The following is a 26362-nucleotide window of genomic DNA, read 5'->3' as shown; positions in this document are numbered from 1 at the left end:
CTGTTTGCTCAGACTGGCAGCAGAGAGGTGCAGCCTCCTCACTTGTTTGAATGTACTCAAATGGCTTCAGGAAGAAGAGTAAAATTTGCCCTAGACCTCTGAAGAGGGAATCTAGACAAAGGCTTCAGAGAGCTGTGTTCCCACTGCAGCTCTGGTGGTAGCCCTGGGCTGGTACCGTTGCCTTTTGTGTCTGTAGTGGTGTGATGATGGCAAAGCCTTTATGCTCCATGGCTTGACTGCTGCAGGAGACCTTTGCTCACAAACTGCTGAGAGGCTCTTCTCTTCCCTGTATTGTAGAGGTGTAGAGGTTTGTGTTTAGGTCTGAGAAGAATCTCTCTGTGTTTGCAACTTTCCTTGGATGAGGAGACTGTGGGAGGGAATGGAAGGTCAGAAAGATCCTTGAAACCCACTGCTTATTAAACATTTGGAGTAAGAATCTATTTTGTGTTGCTAGATAGCTTTTGCTAACCCTTACTTATCTGTAGATTCCTGCTATGAGTAATCAAATCGACTCCTGGTTACAGTTTCATTGCTTGTGATGCCTTCCTTGAAATGGAGAGTTAAATCTGGCTGCCAGACCAAACATTTCAGTGGGAACAGTTTTCAACTGCAAAATACTGACTGCAGTCCAGTAGGAAAAATGAAGAGCTTGATGTTGCTATAGGGCAATCCTGTTTCACGTTGTGCTTTTCCCTTTCTGCAGGTGAAGAGTCTGCATTCTCCTCCTCTGGCTTTCTCCAGGACAAACAACGTGAGCTGAAGTTCTTCTCCCTTTTCTTTGTGCTGAGGCTGTTCAATAAGCAGAGATAGAAATGTTAAGCAGCACAGGGTTGGTGTTGAGGGGGGAGAAGGTTGTGGAGGGACTTTTTGGAGTTTTATCCTAAATGTATTCATTTTTGATTGTGAAAATGTGCCAAGGAAGTGCCTGTGGCATTGTTTGGTGCCTGATAGCATTGGCCAGAGTGGCAAAGCAGGAGCACTGGAGGGTGAAGCTGCTGACTTACCTGATGGCTTGTACAGGACAGTACAACATGGCTCCACTGGGAGCTTAGAAAGCTTCAGTGCTCTGCGCTTCCTTGTCCCATCTCTGCTCCAAGAGGTGACAGAGGTGTTGCTGCTGAAGTGCTGACTGCTGTAGGAGCAAGAGGGAGCACCGTGGCTGGCGCTGGGAGTGCTCTTCTGCTGCTGGGGTCCTGCTTGGGGAAGTGCATTCAGGAGCCACTCTGCTGTTGGTCTTTCTGTGCCTTTGCACTGCTCAGAGAAGTGGGTGGTGTAATGAGGGTGTTTTCTTTCATCACAGCTCACTCTGAGGCCAGTTGCTGGCTGCCCTCATGGAGTTCACAGTGAGGCATCTGTCTGCTGTTTCTGCAGCTATGTTCATGAGCACAGGCTGTGCCCTCTAGAAACCAGGCTGTGCCCATCTCATCTGGCCTGGCCTGAGAGCTGGAGTGGAGGAACAATTGGGGTCTGGGTGCTTGACTCAATGCTGTCTGCTGCTCCTAGTCCAGTGCTTCATGTACAGCACTCAGCTCTGATAGTCATGCACAAGATCAGGTGTGCAAGGCTCACTCAGTGAGGAGGCAGTGTGGAAGTTAACACAGACACTAAGGCACGCTGTGAGTTTCAGAGCAGGGCTGGGCTCAGCTCTGTGTGCCATCATGGCCCTCTGCACAGCACAGTGCAAAACTGCACCTAGAGTATGCTCCACTCTCCTCTGTCTTCTGTTAATGGGAAGCCTGTGCTGCAGCCTTCAGCTGAACACATTTCTTGTGACTGATTTGATTCTACAGCCACAGCAGATGGCAAGAAGTGGCATCATTCCTCGTGGGACTGGCAGAGGAAGTTTTGCCAGTTTTCTTTGGGCTGCCTTCTGACTTGCAGCGTGCAGGAGGTGCAGTGGCAGTGTGCTTGGTGCACTGGATAGCATGAGGGATTCATTCTGGTCAGTAACACAAGCCAGCAGTTGCGTCTGGAGTGAGGCTTTGAGTGTTTTGCTCCCAGGAGAGCATTCAGGGAAGGCTCTCAGCCTGTTTGGAGGCCTGGTTGCTTTTGTGTGCTTGGGCAGCAGGACAGCATTTGGAACGAGCCACTGCTATCCCCTGCCCGCTACTGACCAGTCAGTTTGGGTGCCAACAGGGGAGCTGGCCTTGAGGGGTGAGATTTCAGCACATCCTCCAGATCCTCTCTCCTCCCTTCGTGCCAGGTTTCAGAGCCCTGGGGGCTCTGTAGCTGGTAGGTTTGCAGCTTGAAGACTTTCTGCTCACTTGTTCTATCCTGGTTTTTTCATTGATCTTATCCCACCACCCTGCCCTTTCCTGCATGCATCACTAAGCTGTTACAACCCCCTGGTTCCTGGCTCTGTGTGGGGCTTCTGAGTGCCTTTTTTGTCCCTGTGATTTACAGACTGGTACAATCAACACAAACTGGCTCAGTGATAGCATGAATCGAGGCAGCTGGAAAAAATCTGTACAGTCTTTATAATGCCACGGGAGAGGTCCAGTCCAGCAAGCCCACGCTTTTATTTTACCTCATTAAAGCCCTTTCAGTGAATGGTAAACTCCATAATTTCTCTGTAATCAGTTCCATTTCAGTGCCTAATTAAATTTCTGTCATTCTAGTAGGTCATGCTGTCCATTTTGGTCTCCTACAGAGCTTTAGCTGCTGAATAGCCTTACCCTTTTGTATTGCCATCAGGGCAGAGGAGGTCTCCCAGTTTATTTGAGTCTTTGGTATTTAAACAATGAAGCTGAACCTATGCAGACCCCAAGTCTGATCAGCAAATATCTGATCAGCAAATCCCTTGCAATGCCATGGGCCCCACTGCCTCTCTTGCAGTGGGACTGCCTTGAATGCAGGCAAGTCTGCTGCTTTGGGCAGTGCAGTGCTGGAGGTCCAGCCACTGAAATTCCTGGCTGAGGGTGCTGCAAATCAGCAAAAAAGCAGTTGGCTCCTCTCTTGTTTTTTTAGATCTGATTCTTTGCATGTCCAAACTGTACTCCTGGGCGCAGGTGTTCCAAACAGGACAGTGTGCACTGCCTGCTGGTACCTGAAGGCATCCTACAGGAAGGCTGCAGAGGGATGTTGTGTGAGGCTGACTAGAGAGAGGACAAAGGGAAATGGTTCGAAGCTGAGGCAGAGCAGGGTTAGACTGGAGCTGAGGGAGAAGTTCTTCAGTGTGAGGGTGGTGAGACTCTGGAACAGGCTGCTCAGGGAGGCTGTGGCTGCCTCCTCCCTGGGGGTGTTCAAGGCCAGGCTGGGCTGAATGAGGACTTGAGCAGCTGAGTCTCGTTGAGAGGTGTCTCTGCCCATGGCAGGCAGATTGGAGTAGATGATCTCTGAGATCCCTTCCAACCCAAGCCACTCTAGGGTTCTTTGCCTGCAGGCTGATCTCTTAGCAGTGCTCTGAAGGCAGCTGGGTGGTGCACGTTGCTGTGTCTGAAGGAAAACGACTTCCCCAGCCTGGTCTGTGCCTCAGTGTTTCCCTATCCTTTAACACTACAAGTTGCCATCAACTCTTTTCTTCTCAGCCAAAGTGAGAAAATGGCTTTGAGAGAGAGGCCCAATTTTGTGGCAGAGGACTACTTCAGCCACGAAATAGGAGCAGCAACTAAAACAGTGCCTAGAATCTTAATGCCTCTGGCACTTGTGTGTGTGTGTGAAGCGAGGAACAGTCCTGCTGCCTGGCATTGGATGCCTTAGGGGAAAGGCAAACCAAAGCTGATCTTTGGAAGAAGCTTTTCCAAGGAACAGCACACCTAGGAAGCATTCCTAGGAACAGCACATCCTAGGAAGCATTTTGGCTTGAGCATTGCACTGTACAGGTAGCTGAAGAGATTTGTGAGCATGGAATGTGGAGTTTACTGTTGTGCTAGTTTGAAGCAGGCTAGAATGTTTTGGTGAGAAGAACTAGATTACAGGCTGTGAAAGGAAAACAGTGGTGATGTCTGCTTCCCTCATAGGCTTGCTGAGAGGTATAGGAACAAGAAATAAAAACATAGGTAACCACTCTCACTGGGGCTGCTGGCTGAGATGCATCTTACTCCCTAACCTCACACTCCATTTTGGACTAAGCCACTTTGCTTCCTAACCCCCTGGCCGAACCTCTGTTCTTCCTTGGGACTGGGGTAAGGTTGAGAGGGGTAGGGAACAGGTGAAGGGGTGGCTGAGAGCCCCTCCTGGGGACTCAGGTTTCTGGGAGGGCTGTTGTGTTTCTGTTTAACATTTTACCTTGTATGTTTCTGTCTATAACTGTATATACTGTAAATATCTGCCTGTATCTTGTGCCAGCTGTAAATATAAGCTTCATTCATATTTCCAGAGCTGGCTGAGTCTAGTCTGGGTGATTTCCAAAGTGTGGAACACCCAAACCATCACAACTGCTTCAGTGCCCTCTGACCAGCAGTCACTTCCCTGCCCTTGTGCTTGGAAACAAAACACAACGAGCAGAACACCTCTTGGAGACAGCAGCAAAGCAAAAGTTTGATGTTTTCTTCCTTCTTGCCTCTTCCTTCTCTACCTGAGAAATCATTGTTCCAGGAACCGATTTGAGAGCATCCCACCTGGATGTGTTCCTGTGTGACCTCAGCTAGATTGTATGGCCCTGCTCTGGCAGGGGGTTGGACTCGATGATCTCTTTGGGTCCCTCCCAACCCCTGACATCCTGTGAGCTCTGTCAGCTGAAGTGTAAGTGGGCTTCAGTTGGCTCTTTGCAGAGCTTCATTCATCTCCCGTGACGCAGGCACTTCCCAAGTGCTGTAAGAGGCAGGAACGTGGAACATTCCTTTAATTCCTAAGGACGAGCTCGGTCCTCGTGTACAGATGTAACAATGCAGCTGACAACAGTGCTAATCAAATTTCATCCGGCAGCTGTTTCCTAGGTAACTAACACATGCAGCTGCAGAGAAGAGACTGCATCATGAAGAGACCAGAAGGATCCTGTAGCATCTCTCCTTAGTGACTGGGGAAGCAGAGTGGGGAGGGAGGGGATAAAACATCTCCTGTGACCAGATTGTCGCGTCTGGAAACTAGAAACCTGTCTTAACTCTTCAAAAGAAGAGGCAGTTAAACGTTTCTGTGTTCAGCTCTGTCTCTTTGCCTTCCAGGTGAATTGTATAGAGGCTCTTTAAGGAAACAGAGGTTCCCGGCACAAGGCAGTGTTGAAATAAACGAGGACAACGAGGTGAGGCTGACTCCCCGGAGAGCAGGTCTGTGCAGCAGCCTCTTGTATTTCTTGCAGGAATTATAATCCCAGCAGCTGCAGGAGCAATCACTGAAAAGCATCAGGAGCTTTTTAGACGTTGCTCAAGTAACTTAGGTGGAAATATGAGGCAGTCCTCTGAAGAGGAGTTCTTCAGTCTGCCTGGAACATCAGGTGCAGGTTCTGTGAAGCAGATCCAGCAGCATCGGTGGTGACAGATTTGCTTCTTTTAGAGGGCAGCAAAGAATCTCAGAGGGTTGTGTGCCTTCCCCTGAAGTGATTAAGGACCTCACACAGGCCAGGCCATGGAGATTACTGCTTTTCCACTGTTGAAGAATTCCAATCCTCCAGCCCTGTGAAAATTATGACAGTCTTTGACTGACTCCAGATGTCCTTCTCATTAGCCTCTGCTCTCAGTCATGGCTTAACCACTGCTGGGAGCCAAATTAATCTCATTCCCTTTGACTCCTGCTGTGAAGGATGCCAGTTAAAATCCAGCTGGGAGCCTTTTTGTGGCAATGTTGACCCACTCGAATTTTACCTTCCTGTTGGGAAGCTGTTGGTTCCACCACCCTGTCAGCACTGACACCTGCAAGCTGGAAACAGAAGGCAAAACTTTGTCACAGTGAGGATGCCAGAGCCCTGCAGCAGGCTGCCCAGAAAGGTTGTGGAGGCTCCTTCCCTGGAGGCATTCAAAACCTACCTGGGTGTGTTCCTGCTCTGGCAGGGGACTTGGACTTGACCTTTCAAGGTCCCATCCAAGCCCTGAGGCTCCGTGGCTGTGTGGTGTGTGCTGCAGGGGGTTCTGGCAAAGCACAGGCTGCGCTTCCAGCTCCAGACATGCCTGGGTGGAGCGGAGGGGAGCACTGCAGACTTGCACACACACACACAGTCATGCACCCTGGTGAAGGCAAATATCACAAGTAGATCACAGTAGAGCTGGGAATAGAAGCTGCCTGCTAGCTGCTTGTGAGTGCTGACACCAAAGGTACCAGCACTGTCCACAGAAAGGCTTCCTGCTGCTTACTGCTCCTTTTGCTCCACAGGAAGGAGTTCAGCACCAGAACTGCAAAACTCATGTGCTAATTCTCATCCTACACGGGGGAAACATCTTAGACCCAGGAGGGGGGGACCAGAGCAGCAAGCTGGCAGACATCAACACCTTCAGCTCTGTGTTTGAGAAGGTGACCCAAGACCATTTCCCTGCTGCTTTGGGCCACATCTTAATTAGACTTGTCCCCTGCCCTGCGATCTGCTCTGCAGCATTCTCTCTGGTGTCCAAGTAAGTCGATTTGCATTTTGTAACCTGTGGCTTCGCTGGCAGCCCAAACGAACAGAGCTCCCAGACTTCTTTCCCTGCTGTTTGATTCCTTCTTGTATGACTGAAAATAGCCAAGCTGGGTGGTTGACTATCTCGTAGAGCCAGTCCTGCATCCAGTGCTAGAGCCCCTGTTACAAGAGGGCTGTGGATGTGCTGGAAGGTGTCCAGAGAAGGGCCACAAGGATAGGGGGTTGGAGCTGCTCTGCTGTGAGGAGAGACTGAGGGACTTGGGGCTGTTCAGTCTGGAGAGGAGAAGGCTCCCAGGTGACCTTATTGTGGCCTTTCAGTATCTTAAGGGCCCTACAAGTAAGCCAGGGAGGGACTTTTTAGGCTGTCAGGTAATGATAGGACTGGGGGGAATGGAACAAAGCCAGAAATGGGTAGATTCAGACTGGATGTTAGGAAGAAGTTCTTCAGCATGAGGTGGTGAGACCCTGGAACAGGGAGGTGGTGGAAGCCTCATCCCGGGAGGTGTTTAAGGCCAGGCTGGATGAGGCTCTGGACAGCCTGATCTAGGGTAGGGTGTCCCTGCCCATGGCAGGGGGGGTTGGGACTGGATGATCCTTGTGCTCCCTTCCAACCCTGACTGATTCTATGATTCTAACCATTCCCAGCACGGGGTTCAGGTTGGCATTGCCTTGGTATGTTCTTGCGTGGAGCTGCTTGTGATGTACCTGTTTGGGGCTGGCAAAAGGAGAGCTGATTGCCTGCTCTCGAGTGTCTGCAGCTTGCTGCCAGCAGCTTTCACAGACAGAAGTCCAGGGTGCAGTTGTGGAGCACACACTTGTGGTAAACACTCCATTTAGCAAACTGTGGGGGAGGAAATGTGCCTCTAATTACTGTAATGTTTCATCAAGGGTGAGCCAGATGACTGAGTAAGCAGCAGCACAGGAATTCTCTTTTTTTTTTTCCTTTTAATTTGAATATATTCTCCCTTTTCTGGATGTGCAGGCATAGTGCATGGCAAGGTGGTAGAAGCCTCTGATTACCTTGGCAGAGGTCTGGAATTGTGCTGGGTCTGTGTGCAGAGATGCACCTATGCAGCTGGGTCTGTGTGCAGAGATGCACCTATGCAGCTGGGTCTGTGTGCAGAGATGCACCTGTGCAGCTCTCCCCTGCATTGCTAACAGTGGGGCATGAGGAAAGGGACCCTTCAGGGGGAAATCACTCTATCCAGCCTCAGATTGCTTCATCTGGCCTTGACCTACCTACTCCTAGCACTTTCAGTTTCCTGTACCCCTCCTGTAAAGCAGAAGGACTCTGTTTATGCAACCTGTGTGCATTTCCAGTGCATGACTGCTCGCTCTGTTTCTGTTGCCATGGACAAACAAGGGTTAAAAGCCAAGGCACATTCTTGTTCCAGCTAGATGACTTTGAGAGCCATCTTGTGTCTTTACAGGGAGAAAAATACCCCAGAGTGGATCAACTGTTAAGCTTTTTATAGCATATGATTTGATGAGCACACATTGAGTCACACCTCAGATGAGAGCTCCTGAATTACAGTATTAGGCAAACTGGTGAATAGTAATTGCAAATTGAGGTGGGGGGAAGGGGAGCAAAAGCAAGGCCAAACCAAAAAGTTACATTTAGGAAGCAAATCCTTCAGTAGGAAAATGCAAGCATCTGAACAGTCAAATTAAATGCCAAAGTGTTTTGTTGGATGAGTTTTGGAGCTCTCTGAGCCTTGCACGCTCCTCACACGGTGGTGGCTCCTGCAAGTCAAGCTTTTGGTGTTGCATTTTCCTGCCCAGTTTCATTAAATACTTTATTTATTGCATGAGGAAGTGTTGAATAAGCTCTCCCTCTCCTCCCCTGTGGTGCAGTTGTGGTTACCCCTGCTGGCAGCTGTGGCTGGGCTATCAATTGCCTCTCCCCTGGGAGCCAGGGCGGCTCTTACCCACTACGTAAGACCAGTTCTGCCTTGCTGAACTGAGGTTTTAGTTTCTGACCCTGGTGAGTTTGTCTGATGGGCTTCTACATTTGGAGGTTTCAGCTTCTTCCTTGTGATTTTCCCTATCCACCTCCAGGCTGGTGATTTGGGAAGACCTCCTGCAGAGTTCTGCCCATGCATTAAGATAACCAGACCTATGCTTTTCTCAGCTCCAGCACTGGTGTCTTACCCATTTGTCCCAGCATCGGCAGGCTGTGTGCAGAGTGGGTTGATAGGAACTCTGAAGAAAGAGACCTGTGTGTATTGATTGGTGAGGAGCTCCCCATGAGCCAGCAGTGCCCTCATGCAGCCCAGGAGACAGCTGTGTGCTGGGCTGCAGCAAGAGGAGTGTGGGCAGCAGGGCAAGAGAGGGCATTCTGCCCCTTCACTCTGCTCTGCTGAGACCTCACCTCCAATCCTGCCTCCAGTTCTGGTGTCTGCAGAGTAAGGAGAACACAGAGCTGCTGCAGTGAGTCCAGAGGAGGCCACAAAGATGGTCCAAGGTCTGGAGCATCTCTGCTGTGAGGACAGGCTGAGGGAGCTGGGGGTGTTCAGCCTAGAGAAGGCTTGGGGGGGGACCTTAGAGCTGCCTTCCAATAGCTGAAGGGTCACATTAGGAAACAACACTGCATTGTGACGGTTGGATCCTGTTCTTTGGTGGAGTGAGTTGTTATATGGACAAAAACCCCAAACAGTCTGTTTGGAACTGCTGTTTAAGTGATGTCTGCCTGTATGTGGAGAAGCTGCACCGAGTATGTGTAAGTACAGAAACGCCTTCTGTGCTCTGCCACTGCGCAGCAGCCCAACCCATTGCTGTTAGCAGCTCCTCACCCTCTATTGCTGTCTGCTCCTCCTTGCATTCTTCCTGATGCTCTCATGTCCTTCTCTAGCTTAAATCCCTACAGCTACGACGAGAGCTGTCTCAGCAGCAGCGAAGACCACATCCCCCTGGCTGCCTTGCCCTTGCTGGCTGTTTCATCCCCTCAGTATCAGGATGCAGTTGCCATGGTGATCAGTAAAGCCAATCAGGTTTACAATGAATTTCTCAAATCCACCGATGGGGCTGGTTTTAATGGACAGGTATGAGTCTCTTCTCTTCCATTCCTCTAGAACAAAGCCATTTTTAAGCTGTTGCATTGAGAAGGTTGAGTTATGAGCGTGGGGCAATGCTGCAAACATGACAAATGAATGTGAGCCTGGGATTACCTCTGCAAAATGCTTTCATAGTGCCCAACAGGAGAGAAACACTTCTGGATTCCTGTGCTAACCTGGACTTAATCAGTTGGTAGAAGATGTTGTACCTTCTGCAACAAGCATTTTGACCCCTGAGCCCTGGTAATGTATGAGAGCCTTAGCTGTGTGCTAAGTGCTGGCTTCGTAGTCTAAAGATGGAGTGCAAGAACTGTGATTGTGCCAGGTGAGCTGGAAGAAGTCTGCAAGTGACTTCACTGGGCAGTGGGTCACAGCAGGAAAATGACCTGGCATTCCCAAAGTCACACAGGAAATCTGCACCACTGCACTACTCTAAACTTGGTGGCTGCCAGTTGTTTTCTTACTACTGTGCTGGAGACAAGAAAGAAATAGCAATAGTTAAAAGTTGGATTCCTTCTGCTCTTAGTCAGAGGCATCCCAGCTTTTCTATCAAGCATGTGAGGAGCTCAGTAGCATGGATTATCATTTGACTCACTGCTTAGCACACTTCACCTAGCACACAATGGAGGCTCTCATACATTACCAAGGTTTGAAGCAATATTTACTGAAAGCTTAGGTGTCAAAATGCTTGTTGGAGAAGGTGTAGCATCTTCTGCCAGCTGATTTGAGAGAGTGATTGGCATTGGAACGGGCTGCCCAGGGAGGTGGTGGAGTTGCTGTCCCTGGAAGTGTTCAAAAACAGACTGGATGGGGCACTTAGTGCCATGGTCTAGTTGACTGGGTAAGTGATAGGGCTGGGTGCTAGGTTGGACTGGATGAGCTTGGAGGGCTCTTCCAACCTGGTTGATTCTAGGATTAAGCCTGGGCTAGCACAGGATCCCAGAAGTCTGTCTCCTGCTGGGCACTGAGAAGGCATTTTGCAGAGGCAGCCCCAGGCTCACATTCATTCAGCATATCTGCAGTTCTGCCCCACACTTATAACTGCTTTGAGGGTAACACAGAAAAGACCCTCAGGATCACCAAGTCCAACCTATAAACTTGTGTGCTGATGAAAATGTGAAGTAGGAGTGAATCTCTCTGCTTAATACCTCACTTCAAAGTTCTGTTCCCTTGTCCTGGCAGGGAATTGCCAGTCCAGTTTTAATCTGTTGAGGTCCTCTTCCCAGTAGGAAATACTAAACACGTTTAAAATCATTGTGAGTGATTTTTTCCAGTGAGCTGGAATCTGGCTGCAAGCACCTGTAAGGATTGTTGCCTGCTGGGCAGAACTCCCAGCTAGTCAAAATAGAACCTGGGACAGATATTCTTGGCAGAGGATGTCTGTAGTTAAAAGGAAGTGGGAGGAGATGGCTTTACCTGTTCAGCTGCAGTAGGAACCAAGGTGTGAAAAACCAAAGGTGCAAAGGAAGGCAGCAACTCCTCTGCAGTGATGTGATGCTTTTTGTTTCTTTCTTTTAGCACATTTCTTCCATCTTCCAAAACACAAAACAACTTTTTGTTTCCTCAGGTGTGTCTCATTGGTGACTGCATTGGAGGAATTTTGGGCTTTGATGCCATCTGCTATAATTCTAATCCAGCTGATGAGAGTCGGAGCAGTAGCAGGAGAGGAAGCATCAGCAGCATTCAGGTGAAGAGAAAAACAATCCACACAGCTGAAACTCTGTAGATTCATTCCCTGGAGGAAAGCAGCTGCTATAAACCAGAGAAAAGCTGAAGGATTTGGTAAATTGGTACTATAGCAATCTTTGATCTAGAGGTCTTTGCTGTCTGAAAACGAGGACTGCAGCTGCACCTCTGTGATCCACAGAAGTTGGTACCAAAGGCTTTACCTGCAGATCTTTAAAGTAGGCTACCAGGTGCCCTTTACTGTATCTCTAACTGTAGAGGCAAACATTTTCTTTATCAGTAGTCTCTGGTAGGCTCCTCTTGCATCCCACAGAAGTACACATTCTTTAGAACTCAGGTCCTGCATCCATGGAGCATGATGAGCAAGACCATTAATACTGTAATGGGCACAGGTAAGACCTCTTCTGATTAGAGTTATCATAGAGCAATGGATGATAATCATAAGGGCTAAAGTTCCTCCTCCCTGCCTCTAATCCCCTGCAGCTTGTAGCCTATGCATTGCACAGGAAAACTTAAGTCTTCATCTCTTTCCTCCTCTGCTGCTGCAAAAAGTCTAACCCCTTCTGCCCTTTCTTTTTTGTTACTGGCAAGGAGAGGTCAGATAGATAAATGGAGCCATTTCACAGATGCTCTGTTCTGTTTTGGTCACTAGCTAAATCTCCCTTTTTTCTCTGTTCATTCTCTGAAGGATAATCCCCTGTTGGCAGAGGACTCCAGTCTGGGTGGCAGCAAAGCCCTGAGCAAAAGCAATATTGACATCTTGGACGGCGTGGAGGATGAGAAGGCAAGGCAGGCGTTGCCTAGGAAACAGAGTGACTCCTCCACCTGTGACTGCGATGCCATAACCCAGCACCATGCTTTCCTGTCCAGGTAACTGCTCTTGGATGCTGAGGAGCTTTGCCTGTGAATGGAGCCTGTCTGCACTGCAGTAACAGGAGGATTTTTGTTGTTTATGGTGTGTTTCTGGAGCTTTGCTTAAAGTCCTTCTATACCCCTCAGGGAAACCACAGATAGAATCATAGAAATCAGCCAGGGTTGGAAGGGACCACAAGGATCAGCCAGTTCCAACCCCCTCCTGCCATGGGCAGGGACACCTCACACTAGATCAGCCTGTCCAGAGCCTCATCCAGCCTGGCCTTAAACACCTCCAGAAATGGGGCTTTGACCATCTCCCTGGGCAACACATGCCAGGCTCTCACCACCCTCGTGGTGAAGAACAAATAGAGTGGGCCAAGTATGAACTTACTCATATATGGAGAGCTCCTTGACCTCAGAGAAACCATGGATAGAATGAGTCAAGTATGAACTTACTTACATATGAAGAGCTCCTTAACCTCAGAGAACCATAGACCAAGTGGGTCAAGTACAAATCACAGGACATCAGGGACTGGAAGGGACCTCAAAAGATCATCTGGTTCAGCCCCTCTACTAGAGCAGGATCACCCAGAGCAGGTCACACTGGAATGCAGCCAGATGGTTTGTGAATATCTCCAGAGGGGGAGACTCCACCACCTCCCTGGGCAACCTGTCCCAAGGACCTCAAAAGATCATCTGGTTCAGCCTCACAGGGAAAAAAATTCTTCCTCAGCTTCACGTGGAACCAGTTCACATGAACTTACTCACACGTGGAGAGCTCTCTGACCTCAGAGAAACCATGGACAGAGTGGGTCAAGTATGAGCTTACTCACACATGGAGAGCTCTCTGACCTCAGAGAAACCATGGACAGAGTGGGTCAAATATGAGCTTACTGACACATGGAGAGCTCTCTGACCTCAGAGAAACCATGGACAGAGTGGGTCAAATATGAGCTTACTCACACATGGAGAGCTCTCTGACCTCAGAGAAACCATGGACAGAGTGGGTCAAGTATGAGCTTACTCACACATGAAGAGCTCTCTGACCTCAGAGAAACCATGGACAGAGTGGGTCAAGTATGAGCTTACTCACACGTGGAGAGTTTTTGTTCTATTCAGTCTTGATTCTATGATGACAGTTCTGAATATGCAAAACTGCCTGCGAGCAGTTCTGCTGCTTCAGTGCAGCCCACACCAATGAGGGTGGATGAATGCCTTATAATTCCAAATTGCTCTTATGTTTTGCTTTCTAAAGACCTCTCTGGCTTCACTTACAGGCTTTCTATTATCCTGTAAAGAGGGAGATAATTGCTTTGGGTGCTCCCGTTTTGGGAGCTCTGGGTTATGAGCTATTCAGATCAGCTTTAAAACAAAACAAAACAACTCTGTCTGCATAAACATTTGGTTTAAATGAGGAGGAGGGCGTGGGAGGAGAGGTAACTTAATTAGCTCTCCTGCATCCTAAGAAGCCTTTAAAGCACAGATCTGATGAGAACATTGAGCATTCCATTTGTCTTATTTCTGTCTGCTCTAAGGACTTGGATTTTATTTTATTTTTCACTTCTCTCTGTTCTTTGCACTTTTTGGCTTCCATGCATCATCTCATTTCCTTTATTTCATTGGAAGTGATGCAGAGGGCAGGGTCTTAAAGTGTGTTGAAGTTTCAGTTCTGCTCCAGCTGAGTGCAGAGCAGACTCAATGCTGTGCTTTACTTCAGGTCTAACAGTTCTGTTAGTACCAGTTTAAGGTCATTTTATTTCCTTCCTTTGGATGTTCTCTGCTTTTGTTTTCCAGCCATTGGCTTTCCTGGGTATTCCTACGTTGCAAAGTGTTTTCCCTCTGAGGAAGAATGGTTGGTTTTCACCTGTCCATGGCCGAAAACGTGAAGGAGTACTGGCTTTGTTCCCAGTCACTTTTAGGTTCTTGTACAGCAGGAGCACTGTGGTGTGGAGGAGAGGCTGAACTGAAGCCTCAACTCATAGAATCATAGATTGGAAGAGACCTCCAAGCTCATCCAGTCCAACCTAGCACCCAGCCCTAGCCAATCAACCAGACCATGGCACTAAGTGCCTCATTCAGGCTTTTCTTGAACACTTCCAGAGACAGTGACTCCACCACCTCCCTGGGCAGCCCATTCCAATGCCAATCACTCTCTCTGCCAACAACCTCCTAACAACATCCAGCCTAGACCTGCCCTGGCACAATTGGAGACTGTGTCCCCTCCTTCTGTTGCTGCTTGCCTGGCAAAAGAGACCAACTCCACCTGGCTACAGCCTCCCTTCAGGTAGTTGTAGACAGCAATGAGCTCTGCCCTGAGCCTCCTCTTCTGCAGGCTGCACACCCCCAGCTCCCTCAGCCTCTCCTCACAGGGTTTGTGTTCCAGGCTCCTCACCAGCTTTGTCGCCCTCCTGTGGACACCTTCAGTACCGCAACATCTCTCTTGAATTGAGGAGCCCAGAACTGGACACAGCACTCAAGGTGTGGCCTGATCAGTGCTGAGCACAGGGGCAGAATGACCTCCCTTGTCCTGCTGGCCACACTGTTCCTGATGCAGGCCAGGATGCCATTGGCTCTGCTGCCCACCTGGGCACACTGCTGCCTCATGTTCAGCTACACTTTACCAGCACCCTCATGTCCCTCTCTGCCTGGCTGCTCTCAGCCACTCTGTCCCCAGCCTGTAGTGCTGCTTGGGGTTGTTGTGCCCAAAGTGCAGAACTCTGCACTTGGCCTTGTTCCATCTCATCCCATTGGCCTCTGCCCACCCATCCAGCCTGTCCAGGTCCCTCTGCAGGGCTCTCCTACTCTCCAACAGATCAACTCCTGCTCCTAGCTTGGTGTCATAGAAGATAAGGTACATTTCCTTTATTTAGAAAAAACCCTCAAGTGTTTTCTTTGTTTATGGATTTAATTCTTGACACTCTTCATTTCTTCTCTAGAGGGGCCCTGAGTTTGGTCCCTGGAGCTTCAGTAAACAGCATCAGCTTACAAATTAAGAATGTCACTAGGTTCACAGATACAGAGCCCTGATTTGGGACCAGTCTTCAGGATGCTTGGGTTCTGATCCATGCTTGGCCACTTCTGCAGAGCTTAGTGTGCAGAACTCCAGAGGGCTTCAGTTGCAGCTCTGATTGAGGCCAGCATGTCCCAGTCAGGCTCTGTATGCTCTGCTTTTTGCCATCACTGGACAGCAGGTGTATATGCTGTATTTTTTGCTTCTGAATGTTATTTCATTCCCAGCAGGGCTAAATGAGAAGTGAGTGTCAGTGAGTGAGGGACAGATAATTTGCCTTAGCATTGCTTACAAAGGCTATCTGTAAGCATCACTGATTTAAAGCTGGACTAAATAGCTGAGAAATAATGAAGTTCTGATGTGCGGCTGAAAGAATAGGTTACAACAATGGGTTTTGTGTAGCCAGGTACCATACATTGCAAACTTTTAATATCATTGTCCTTGGGCAACTTGAGGAGGTTAGAATTCATAGCAGCAGTTGGAAAACTTGAGGAGGTTAGAATTGGTAGCAGCAGTTTCAGAGTAAGGTTCCATACACCTGTACTGCTAAAAACAGGTGGGAGGTAAGCTTCAGTCTTCACAGTCCTTGTGTAGCTTACCAGTGAGTGTTCTGTAGAGTAACTGTGGAAAACTCTTGCTTGTTGAAGGTGGTAAATTTGCTGCATGGCTGCACTGGAAGTCAAGGTAAGTGGCATGAGTGGCTGCTATGCTGTGATAGCTACCTGCAGTTCAAGGTATGCTGCTGACATCCGGAGCTCCCTGAGCTCTGTTTCAGGAATGGACTTTTCTCCTCTGGTTGCCACCTTCGTCGTCGTTGAGTCAGTGCATTTTCTTTGCTCAGCATCCACTCAAGTGTGCTGAAAGATGGTGCAGACTTTCCTCCTGTGACTCCCAGTCTCTCAGAAGTAAACCTGGGCCGGTTTGAATTCGAGGTGTCTGATTTCTTCCTCTTCGGATCGCCGCTTGGCTTGGTGCTGGCCATGAGGAGTACTGTTCTGCCTGGCCTGGATGGTAAGATCTCCCTGGGGCTTGCTGACCCATGTGAACAAAGAGAATCAGAGCAAAGGGGGTAAATAAAGGAGCCTAATTAGACTGGGCAGGGAGGTAAGTTTTGTCCTCCAAGAGATGTGTGGATAGGTGCTGAAGGCTGCTCTGAGGGGGTCCCCACTCACCTAGCAGTGTGTCTCTTGCTCTGCTGTTAATCATCATCCTACAACACAATGGTTACACCTCACCAAGGATCTGTCCTTGAGAAGGAAACCAAAAGTAATGTCTGTGCTAACATTCAATAACATATCTGCAAATTTCTTCCTTCCCTCTGTCCATTTGTCTGTCTGGTCTTCGAGTCTGCCTCACCTGTGCAACTCGGATTGTGATGTCTCTGCAGTCTCTGTTGCAGTGAGGTGGTTTTTTACCTATCAAATAGCAAACAATGTAGTTAAATTTCAGTCTGCTAGTCTGGAGTTTGCAGGAGTCTGAATTAACCATGTTTCTCTATAGGCTTCTTGAAAACTCTGAAAGGACAACACTGAGCTCTTTCCCTGTCTCATTCTCACTCCAGTATGCCAGGTCCGCCCAGCCTGCAGCCAAGTGTACAGCTTCTTCCACTCTGCTGACCCCTCTGCCTGCAGGCTTGAACCACTGCTGGAGAAAAGATTCCATCTCCTGCCTCCATTCAGTGTCCCACGGTACCAGAGATACCCCCTGGGGGATGGAAGGTCTCACCAGTTAGGTACAGTGCCTGCTCTCATAGCTCTCCTTGCCTGCTCCCATAAGCATTCGTTCACAGAGTCACAGAATGTCAGGGGCTGGAAGGGACCTCCAAAGCTCATCCAGTCCAACCGCCCTGCCAGAGCAGGGTCTCCTATGCCAGATCAGCCAGGAACACATCCAGACAGGTTTTGCATCTCCAGAGAAGGAGACTCCACAGCCCCCACCTGGGCAGCCTGTTCCAGGCTTCTGTCACCCTCACAATGAAAAAATCCCTCCTCGTGTTTAAAGGAAACTTCCTCTGCCTCAGCTTCCACCCACTGTCCCTCCTCCTCTCACAGCTCACAGGTCTTGCTGTCCTCCTCACTCTGAAGTAGTTTCATCCGTGGTTCTTAAATCTGATGCCGTTCAGGACAATGCCCACTAGCTCTGTGCCATAAAAAGACAGACAGACACACACACTAGCCTCAGAGCCACGCTGTTCACCTCATTGTCTTCTCTTGTTTGCATTTCTGTCACCTGCAGGTGATGCCATCCAAAACCACAGTGCTCTGTTCCTTGAGAACAGCTCCCTGAACATCCCTTTCTCTCAGGAGACTCCTGGATCTCCAAATACATCTGAGCAACCACAAGGGAAAACAAGGAAGTTGAGTTTGGCCAGCACAAACAGTGAAAACTCAGGGTCCACAGAAAGTTTGCCATCAGCATCCCTCACCAACAGTGAGTGCAGCCTGGGGCCGTGCGCTGCCTGCTCTGGCACCAACCCTTCCTTCCCTGTCTTTTCTGTGGAGAAGGGAAACTGGCTTGGAAATCTGGGGAGAAAGAGAACATCTTCAGTTGCCAGAGTTTTAAATACTACAATTTGTCTCCCTCTTCTGTTGGTAGCTAAGTAAATAGAAGCAATACAAGTGAAGCCAGGGGGTTGTATCGAGGTGCTGTTCATAAAGAGCCCTTAAGGGTTTCATACTGATGGGGTTTAGGAGCATATTGCAGTCACAAAGGGGTAGAGATAGGTAAGGTTTATTAGCCACGATTAGCAGTGCTAGAAATCATTATGTTGCCTTGTTAGTGGGCTGCAGTCATGGGTCAGTGCTCTCCATCCACTCTTTGGGAAGGGTTTGCAGTTCTTCCTCTATAACTTAACCATACAGCTCCTGCTCTTCCACTTTACATTTTCTGTGCATGGACCAAAACCCAATGAAAATCAGCCCCAGGTGATTTATTCCCTAAACTCGGACCCAGTAGAACTTTGTAAGGCTGCAGGCATTTAAGTGCCAGCAGAAAACAGGGCTCTTGTGTTTGGTAAATACCTTGTAACAGACTCAAATGTCAAGACTTTGTTCAGCTATGTGGCTTAAACCTCAGGCCAGAAAGGGGTTTGTCAGGAGGACACCTTACAGAAACACAGTGCTGCTGCTGCTGGTTGATTCCACCTTTTCTTTTGTAGTTACTGCAAAGTGGTGGGGGACAAAACGAATAGACTATGCCTTGTATTGTCCAGATGTGCTGACAGCCTTCCCAACTGTGGCCCTGCCTCACCTCTTCCATGCCAGCTACTGGGAATCGACAGATGTTGTGGCCTTCATTTTAAGACAGGTCGTTGATCTCTCTGTTTTCCTCTCCGACTGTCACTTGCTACCATCCTTATGTTTTCACTGTTTCCTCTGGAAGAATGTGCAAGCTGTCTGGAAAAGCTTTTCAAGGAGTACTTGAGCTGAAGTGTTGGCCAGGAGGGTGAAAGCAGTTTGGACAATTCACATGGCCATGTGGCTCATCTCCTTCTGCTCTCATTCTGCTTTTGCCTCTGCAGTCTCACTCAGCTGCGGCAGCAGTGCACTCTCCCTGGGTTTGGGCTTTTTTTTGGCCAGCTAGCAGGACTCCCCAGGACACAGTTCATTAAAGTGTTCCTGTAATTTCAGGTGATGAGGTATGAAAATGTCAATTTCAAGGAAAATGACAACCTGGATCCAGCAACACTGAACCCATCCAACCCACCAGAGAAGTGGCTCCGCAAAAGGACCCACGTCAAGTTGAGAGTGAGTGGGAACCTGAATGCATGTGGCAAGTGGAAACTGGGGTTTGGCAGCAATTTAAATGGGGTGTCATAGAGTCATAGATTGTCAGGGGCTGGAAGGGACTTCAAAAGATCATCTGCTGCAGCCCCCCTGCCAGAGCAGGACCAACCAGAGCAGATCACGCTGGAACACATCCAGGCAGGTCTTGAATATCTCCAGAGAAGGAGACTCCACAACCCCCCTGGGCAGCCTGTTCCAGTGCTCTGTCTCCCTCCCTGGGAAAAAAGTTCTTCCTCAGGTTCACATGGAACCTCCTGTGCCTCAACTTCCACCCAGCCCTTGCTCCTACCAAAGAAAATGAAGCATTGTCTGTATCTTGAAGGAAATAGAGGGAAGCAAGAGAAATACTTATGCAATGCTGTATTAAACTGGGGTACTGCATCCAGTTCTGGAGCCCCTATTACAAGAGGGATGTGGAGATGCTGGAGCATGTCCAGAGAAGGGCCACAAGGTTGATCAGAGGGCTGGAGCAGCTCTCCTATGAGGACAGACTGAAAGAGTTGGGGCTGTTCAGACTGGAGGAGGCTCTGAGGTGACCTTATTGTGGCCTTCCAGTATCTGAAGAGGGACTACAAACAAGCTGGGGAAGGACTTTTTAAGATATCAGGTAGTGACAGGACTAGGGGGAATGGAGCAAAGCTGGAGGTGGGGAGATTCAGACTGGATATGAAAAGGAAGTTCTTCACCATGAGAGTGGTGAGAGCCTGGAATGGGTTGCCTAGGAAGGTATCACACAGTATCACAGTATCATCAGGGTTGGAAGAGACCTCACAGATCATCAAGTCCAACCCTTTACCACAGAGCTCAAGGCTAGACCATGGCACCAAGTAGGGTAGGGTGTCCCTGGCCATGGCAGGGGGGCTGGAACTAGATGATCCTTGTGCTCCCTTCCAACCCTGACTGATTCTATGATTCTATTCTATAAATGTGGGAGATGTTTAAAAGTGTTTTTACAGCAGACCTTGCTGAGCATCAAGCCAAGGGCAACTGGTTCTGGTGCTCCCAAAGCATAACCAAATACTACTAAAGAGCTGAAAATGTAATCTAGAGGCAAACGAAGTAGCAGTTAGGGAATAGGAACAGTGGTGGGGAGGATGGAGTAGATGGTCTCTAAAATCCCTTCCAGCTGAAGCCATTCTGTGGTTCTTGGTTTATCACTGCATGCTTGGAGAGAGTAGCTTTAAGTAACAGAGAAGCTTTACAATCAAGGCAAGCAAAGAGGTTGTTCTTTTATCTTCTGACATGCTGGATGAATCCACAGCTCCAGGGAAAAAGTTGTCTTTATTCTTCAGATGCCACCTTAGCTAGAAATGCCAGTGAAGGTGCATCTGTCTTGCATGTGACTGTGTAGTCTATGGCACCACTTGGAGGGAAAGATAATTGGCATTCCCTTAAATCTTCTCTCTTCCTTGGCCATCCTGAGTGCTCTGGCTAGAAAGTCTGTTCAGGAGCCCACCATTAGTGGAAGCTGAAGTGGGAACAGCTTTGCTAGGTGCTTTAGGGTGCTCTGTCCAGGACTGTGTTTCTGTGCTGCCTACAACTACCTGAAGGGACATTGTGGAGAGGCTGCTGCTGGGCTCTTCTCACAGGTAATTGGAGACAGAACAGAGCAGGATGGCCTCAAGCTGAGGCTGAAGAGGTTTAGATTGGATGTTAGGAAAACGTTTTTCATGGAGAGAGTGGTCAGGGACTGGAGTGAGCTGCCCAGGGAGGTGGTGGAGTCACCCACCCTGGATGTGTTTAGAGTGGTTTGGATGTGGTGCTTAGGGATGTGGTCTAAGGTGAATCTTGTAGAGTAGGGTTCTAGGTTGGACTTGGTGCTCCTGAGGGGCTTTGCCAACCTGGATGCTTCTGTGGTTCATAACAACATTATAGAGGCAGCAGCCTCGTTGCACCCTTCTTACTCTCTGCTGTTGTTTCAGAATGTGACTGCTAATCACCGAGCTAATGACGTCATTGCAGCAGAGGATGGTCCTCAGGTACTCGTTGGGCGCTTCATGTATGGACCTCTGGACATGGTGGCTTTAACAGGTGAAAAGGTAAAGTCTAAGTAATCATATCTCAAGGGTGGCCAGCAGTAGGACAAGGGGGAATAGTTTGAAGCTGAGGCAGAGCAGGATTAGACTGGAGCTGAGGAAGAAGTTCCTCAGTACGAGTGTGGTGAGGCTCTGGAACAGGCTGCCCAGGGATGCTGTGGGTGCCTGCTCCCTGGGGGTGTTCAAGGCCAGGTTAGGTAAGCCCTTCAGCAGCTGAGTCTAGTTGAGAGGTGTCTCTGCCCGTGGTGGGGAGGTTGGAAGAGACAATTTCTGAGGTTCTTTCCAACCTAAGCTATTCTGTGGAATTCCTTACTTTTCTACACCAGCTTTTACTAGGAACACTTGTGAGGTGTAGCACAAGTGTAGAGTACCAGGGGAAGAAAGCCCTGCAGGGAGGAGATGTATGTCAGTAGCCAAGTATGTCCCTTGTAAGCCTTTAGTAGAAGCCACAGCTGGAGCTAGCAGTGGGATCTGGGCTTAGCAGGCTTTGCAAGGTGGCCATGCTGTCTACATTGGAGAAGACCTTCTTCAAGACCATCAAGTCCCATCACCAGCCTGTGTCCCCTTGTTGTGTCTGCAGGTTGATATCTTCATAATGCCAGAGCCCTCGTCGGGCAGGTGGGTGTACTTTGACACAGAGATATCCAACAGCAGCGGCCGCATATCCTACAGCATTCCCAAAGAGAAGAGGCTGAGAGTTGGTGTGTATCCCATCAAAATGGTGGTCAGGTAATAGCTCCAAGCTGGAACCAGAGCTGTGATGGTTTGTTGTGATCAGAAAGGCACCCAGGTGTGTTCAGATTGGAGGGGGTGTGGGGAGGGATTTGGGTCACTTAGTTACCTTTTCCTGGTCTTGTCGCCCTGCTGTCAGATCAGACCTGAAGCAGCAATCATCTGCTTGCTGTGCTCAGACCAAGGAGTTCATCCCTACTGCAGCACAAATGCTCAGTGCATGTACAGACATACATCTAAATGACACACTTGAGTAGTAGTTTAGTTACTTCAGGTTGGGAGGTTGTGGCTGCAGCCTCCCTGGGGGTGTTCACAGCCAGACTGAACGAAGCAGCTGAATCTAGTTGAGAGGTGTCCCTGCCCGTGGTGGGGAGGTTGGAGCAGATGAGCTCTGAGGTCCCTTCCAACTTGAGCCATTCTACAGTTTAGACACATCTGATTTCTCATGAAATCAGCTTCCAAATTTCTCTTTGGAAAGCTCTTCCTTAAAAGCTTTGAGTTTTGATTGCCCAACACGAGCTGGAAATCCAAAGCCTCATTTGACCTTAATTCTCGAAGCTATAGATCCAGACAGATCTCATCTCAGATCTTAACCCAAACATGCTCAGAATACCTTCTGCTTTTCCAATGGATTTCTTGCTTTGGCTGTCCAGAGGGGACCAGACCAGTGCTGCAAGCTACCTGACCGTGCTTCCCCGGGGGATGGAGTGTGTGGTGTTCAGCATCGATGGCTCCTTTGCAGCGAGCGTTTCCATTATGGGAAGCGACCCCAAAGTCCGAGCTGGGGCCGTTGATGTTGTCAGGTAAGTGAGGTTGGCACACTTTGCTTCTTAAAGATCTGACTTCCCTGTTGGAACACAACAAACAGGTTTTATTGTGGCCTCTTTGTTTTTTCACTAAACAAACAACAGACCTTTAAAAGCCAGGATCCTTCTCTGCGGCTACATTTGGTTTGTAGAGGAGCATTTGAAAGCTGAGGCTTCCTCTGGAATTTCTAGTTGCCTACAGGCTGAAAAGTTGGCTTCTTGGGAATGTGGCCTTAAAGTGTGGTGCAGTGAAATTAGTGATGGTTCCTTGTGTTGCTGTGGCTGGCAGATGGTATCTTGTGTTTCCCTGACTTCAAATAAGGATGCACTTCAGCTTCTGAGATACCAGGTGCCATGAATGCAACAGCATTTTGTAGAGGATAAATTAAAAGGTGTTTCAATCCACCCTGGCAAGTCTGTTAATGTCCCCCTGGATGGGGGAGCTCTTGTTTGGGAATGGAAAGATGTCACTTTTCAGTCAACTGTTGAAGACCAGGTGGGATGAGACCTTGAGCAGCCAAGCCTGCTGCAGAGCTGTCCCTGCCCATGGTGGGAAGGTTGGAGCAGATGATCACAGTATCACAGTATCACCAAGGTTGGAAGAGACCTCATAGATCATCAAGTCCAGCCCTTTACCACAGAGCTCAAGGCCAGACCATGGCACCAAGTGCCATGTCCAATCCTGCCTTGAACAGCTCTAGGGACGGCGACTCCACCACCTCCCCGGGCAGCCCATTCCAGTGTCCAATGACTCTCTCAGTGAAGAACTTTCTCCTCACCTCCAGCCTAAATCTCCCCTGGTGCAGCTTGAGGCTGTGTCCTCTTGTTCTGGTGCTGGCCACCTGAGAGAAGAGAGCAACCTCCCCCTGGCCACAACCACCCCTCAGGTAGTTGTAGACAGCAATAAGGTCTCCCCTGAGCCTCCTCTTCTCCAGGCTAACCAATCCCAGCTCCCTCAGCCTCTCCTCATAGGGCTTAAGGTCCCTTCCAAGGGTTTCCACTCCTCGCAGCTGAAAGAGCAGCAGATCTCACTGAAGTTTTCAAAGGTGCCAGGACCTGATGCTCAGCAAGGTCTGTTGTAAAAACATTTTTAAACAGCTCTCCCGTTTAACACAGCATTGCATAAGTATTTCTCTTGCTTCCCTCTATTTCCTTCAAGATACAGACAATGCTTCATTTTCTTTGGTAGGAGCAAGGGCTGGGTGGAAGTCGAGGCACAGGAGGTTCCATGTGAACCTGAGGAAGAACTTTTTTCCCAGGGAGGGAGACAGAGCACTGGAACAGGCTGCCCAGGGGGGTTGTGGAGTCTCCTTCTCTGCAGATATTCAAGACCTGCCTGGATGCATTCCAGCGTGATCTGCTCTGGTTGGTCTTGCTTTGGCAGGGGGGCTGCAGCAGATAATCATCTTTCAAGGTCTCTTCCAGCCCCTGGCATTCTGTGATTCTATGAGTAGGTGTGCTTCCACTCGTTGAAGGGTAACAGCTGACTTCTAACTGCATCTGTGCTGAGCAAAGAAATGCTGACCCGACCTGTGAGCCTTGTTTCTCTTTCTGCACCCACACCACTTCCCTGCTGTTTCTGACAGGCACTGGCAGGACCTGGGCTACCTGATTATCTACATCACTGGCCGGCCAGATATGCAGAAGCAGCGTGTGGTGTCCTGGTTGTCTCAACACAACTTCCCACAGGGGATGATCTTCTTCTCAGACGGGCTCGTTCATGATCCGCTGCGGCAAAAGACCATTTTCCTCCGGAATCTCATGCAAGAGGTACCACAAACCTGTTTGTAGCCTTAGAAACCTTTCACCAGAGAATGCCATTCAGGCAGTGACAAGGTTAACGATCACAGGATGTTAGGGATTGGAAGGGATCCAAAGAGATTGTTGAGTCCAACCCCCCTGCCACAGCAGGACCATACAGTCTAGCTCAGGGCACACAGGAACACATCCAGACAGGCCTGGAAAGGCTCCAGAGAAGGAGACTCCACAACCTCTCTGGGCAGCCTGTGCCAGTGCTTCCAGGAAAGAAGTTCCCCCTTGTGTTGAGCTGGAACCTCCTGTGGTGCAGCTTCCATCCATTGCTTCTTGTCCTGTTCCAGAGAGCAAGTGAGTAGAACTTGTCCCCCCACTCCTGACCTCCAGCCCTCAGGTATTTATAAACATCTCCTTTTCTTTTGTACAGTAAACTCCACTGACCATCACAAACTCGTTTTGCCATTCCTGCTTTCTTTTCTCACTTTCCAAAGAGCCAGGAAGGTTGATCAAACATCCAAAGGGGCCCTCCTGGCATTAGACAATTAGAAGAGATGCTTGTCCTTTCCTGTGTCTGGCTGCCGCCCTTGCTGCCGTTCAGGCAGGCAGATTGAGCTGCCTGTGGTTTCCAGAATGAGGCTGTTAGCAATCAGCTCAGCTGCTGCTTCATTGCAGTGCACAGTGCATGGTGTTCGCTACAGAGCTCACTTCACAAGTGATGTCTGTTTCAGTGCCACATCAAAATCTGTGCTGCCTATGGTTCCATGAAGGACATCTCCGTGTACAACGTCTTGGCTCTGTCACCATCCCAGATCTACATAGTTGGACGATCAACAAAGAAATACCAGGCACAGTGTCAAGTAAGTGACTCCTGTTACTCAGCCAGGAAGTCCTAGAGGGGGGAACAAGGAGATGCAGGCGTGTGAAAGCACATGCAAACACACACACCTCCCAGACCCAGCGGGAGCACAGACAGTGCTGCTGAGAGGGAAGGGCAGTTCTGGGTTCAGGTGAAGCATTTCCTGGCAGGGTGAGTAGCAAAGGGCGTGGAAGAGGTCATCTCAGTAGCAGAGGGCACGGAACAGGTCACACTGGCCACAAAGGGCACGGAGCAGCCACAGGTTGCATCCAAAGTGCATGCAGCACAAGCTGCTGAATGACAAAATGCAACAGGTCAGCAAAAGGAAGAAGGGAAGCGGAGAGGAGCCTTAGTGCCTTGCAGGTGTCTGACTGGGTGCTGAAGATAGGAACTTCATTGCCCCCCGAGGCAGTAGTGATTTGTGACCCCCTTTCTCTCCCTCCTGTTCCAGTTTCTCAGTGAAGGGTACGCAGCCCACTTGGCCTCGCTGGAGTTCAGCCTCCACTCGCGCCCCAAGAAGAACAGCTCTCGGATGATCCTGAGGAAGGGCAGCTTTGGCCTCCACTCCCAGCCCGAGTTCCTGCGCAAGAGGAACCACCTCCGCAGGACTATGTCTGTGCAGCAGCCTGACCCTCCTTCTTCCAACCCCAAGCCAGAGCGTGCCCAGAGCCAGCCCGAATCAGACAAAGATCATGACAGGCATTTGCCTTCCATTGCTTGGGTTCGAGGTGGAGTTCACAAGTTTGAATCTATCCCCTAAGAAGCTTGGGAAGATGGATCTTGGGTGCACCCCATCAAGCTCCTAAGCCTGCCTCAAGGGTCACGTTGGGGCAGCTTCAAACTAAGAGATCTAGAGGGGAACCTGTACCTCAGAGTCTTCCCTGCTCTGGAATCTGCCTTGTTACACCAAGTGAGGAGCTTGCAGCCTGTTCCCCTGGAGATGTCGACTGAGAAACGCTAAACCCGTCTCAAGCTACGGCAAGTGCTTGGCACGTCAGAGCTACAGGAAATCTCTTTGGTTGGTTTCTTTTTGCAACAGATGTAATAAAATGTGCAATAAGAGAAAAAGCTGCAGCAGGCTGACCTGCCTCGAAAGGAGGATTCTCTCATCAGCTGACAAGCTGCACCCAAACAGTAGGTCCCATAGGTTACAGAGGTTTGCACTTTAAATAGGAACTTGGTGGTATCTGTTTCCACTTCACTTGGTAAAGTGAGAGACTCGCAGGGCAAGCAGAAGTGGGAACTACAGTAATGAGCAAGATGCTTTTTGGGTGCCTTAAGCCCAAGATTTCCTTCCAGCT

General features: G+C 49.3%; 1 protein-coding gene across 3 annotated transcripts in view; it reads left to right on the top strand.

The window, feature by feature from the left end:
• Positions 1 to 26129, top strand: part of PITPNM3 (PITPNM family member 3) — a 55617-nt gene extending 29488 nt beyond the window's left edge. For all 3 annotated transcript variants that reach the window (XM_064166556.1, XM_064166555.1, XM_064166554.1), the window contains exons 4-20: positions 704 to 751; positions 5103 to 5179; positions 6244 to 6479; positions 9339 to 9528; positions 11108 to 11227; positions 11915 to 12096; positions 15933 to 16102; positions 16653 to 16823; positions 17327 to 17521; positions 18249 to 18397; positions 18721 to 18837; positions 20799 to 20915; positions 21493 to 21641; positions 22298 to 22447; positions 24037 to 24220; positions 24934 to 25062; positions 25513 to 26129. In XM_064166556.1, coding sequence (XP_064022626.1) covers positions 704 to 751; positions 5103 to 5179; positions 6244 to 6479; positions 9339 to 9528; positions 11108 to 11227; positions 11915 to 12096; positions 15933 to 16102; positions 16653 to 16823; positions 17327 to 17521; positions 18249 to 18397; positions 18721 to 18837; positions 20799 to 20915; positions 21493 to 21641; positions 22298 to 22447; positions 24037 to 24220; positions 24934 to 25062; positions 25513 to 25821 — 2693 coding nt within the window. In that variant the 3' untranslated portion in view covers positions 25822 to 26129. The remainder of the gene's footprint in view (positions 1 to 703; positions 752 to 5102; positions 5180 to 6243; positions 6480 to 9338; positions 9529 to 11107; positions 11228 to 11914; positions 12097 to 15932; positions 16103 to 16652; positions 16824 to 17326; positions 17522 to 18248; positions 18398 to 18720; positions 18838 to 20798; positions 20916 to 21492; positions 21642 to 22297; positions 22448 to 24036; positions 24221 to 24933; positions 25063 to 25512) is intronic.
• Positions 26130 to 26362: the final 233 nt, after the last annotated feature.

The sequence above is a fragment of the Pogoniulus pusillus genome, chromosome 27 (assembly GCF_015220805.1).
Source record: "Pogoniulus pusillus isolate bPogPus1 chromosome 27, bPogPus1.pri, whole genome shotgun sequence".
NCBI lineage: Eukaryota > Metazoa > Chordata > Aves > Piciformes > Lybiidae > Pogoniulus > Pogoniulus pusillus.
Note: the sequence above shows the minus strand (reverse complement) of the source record. Positions and strands in the feature narration are given on the sequence as shown.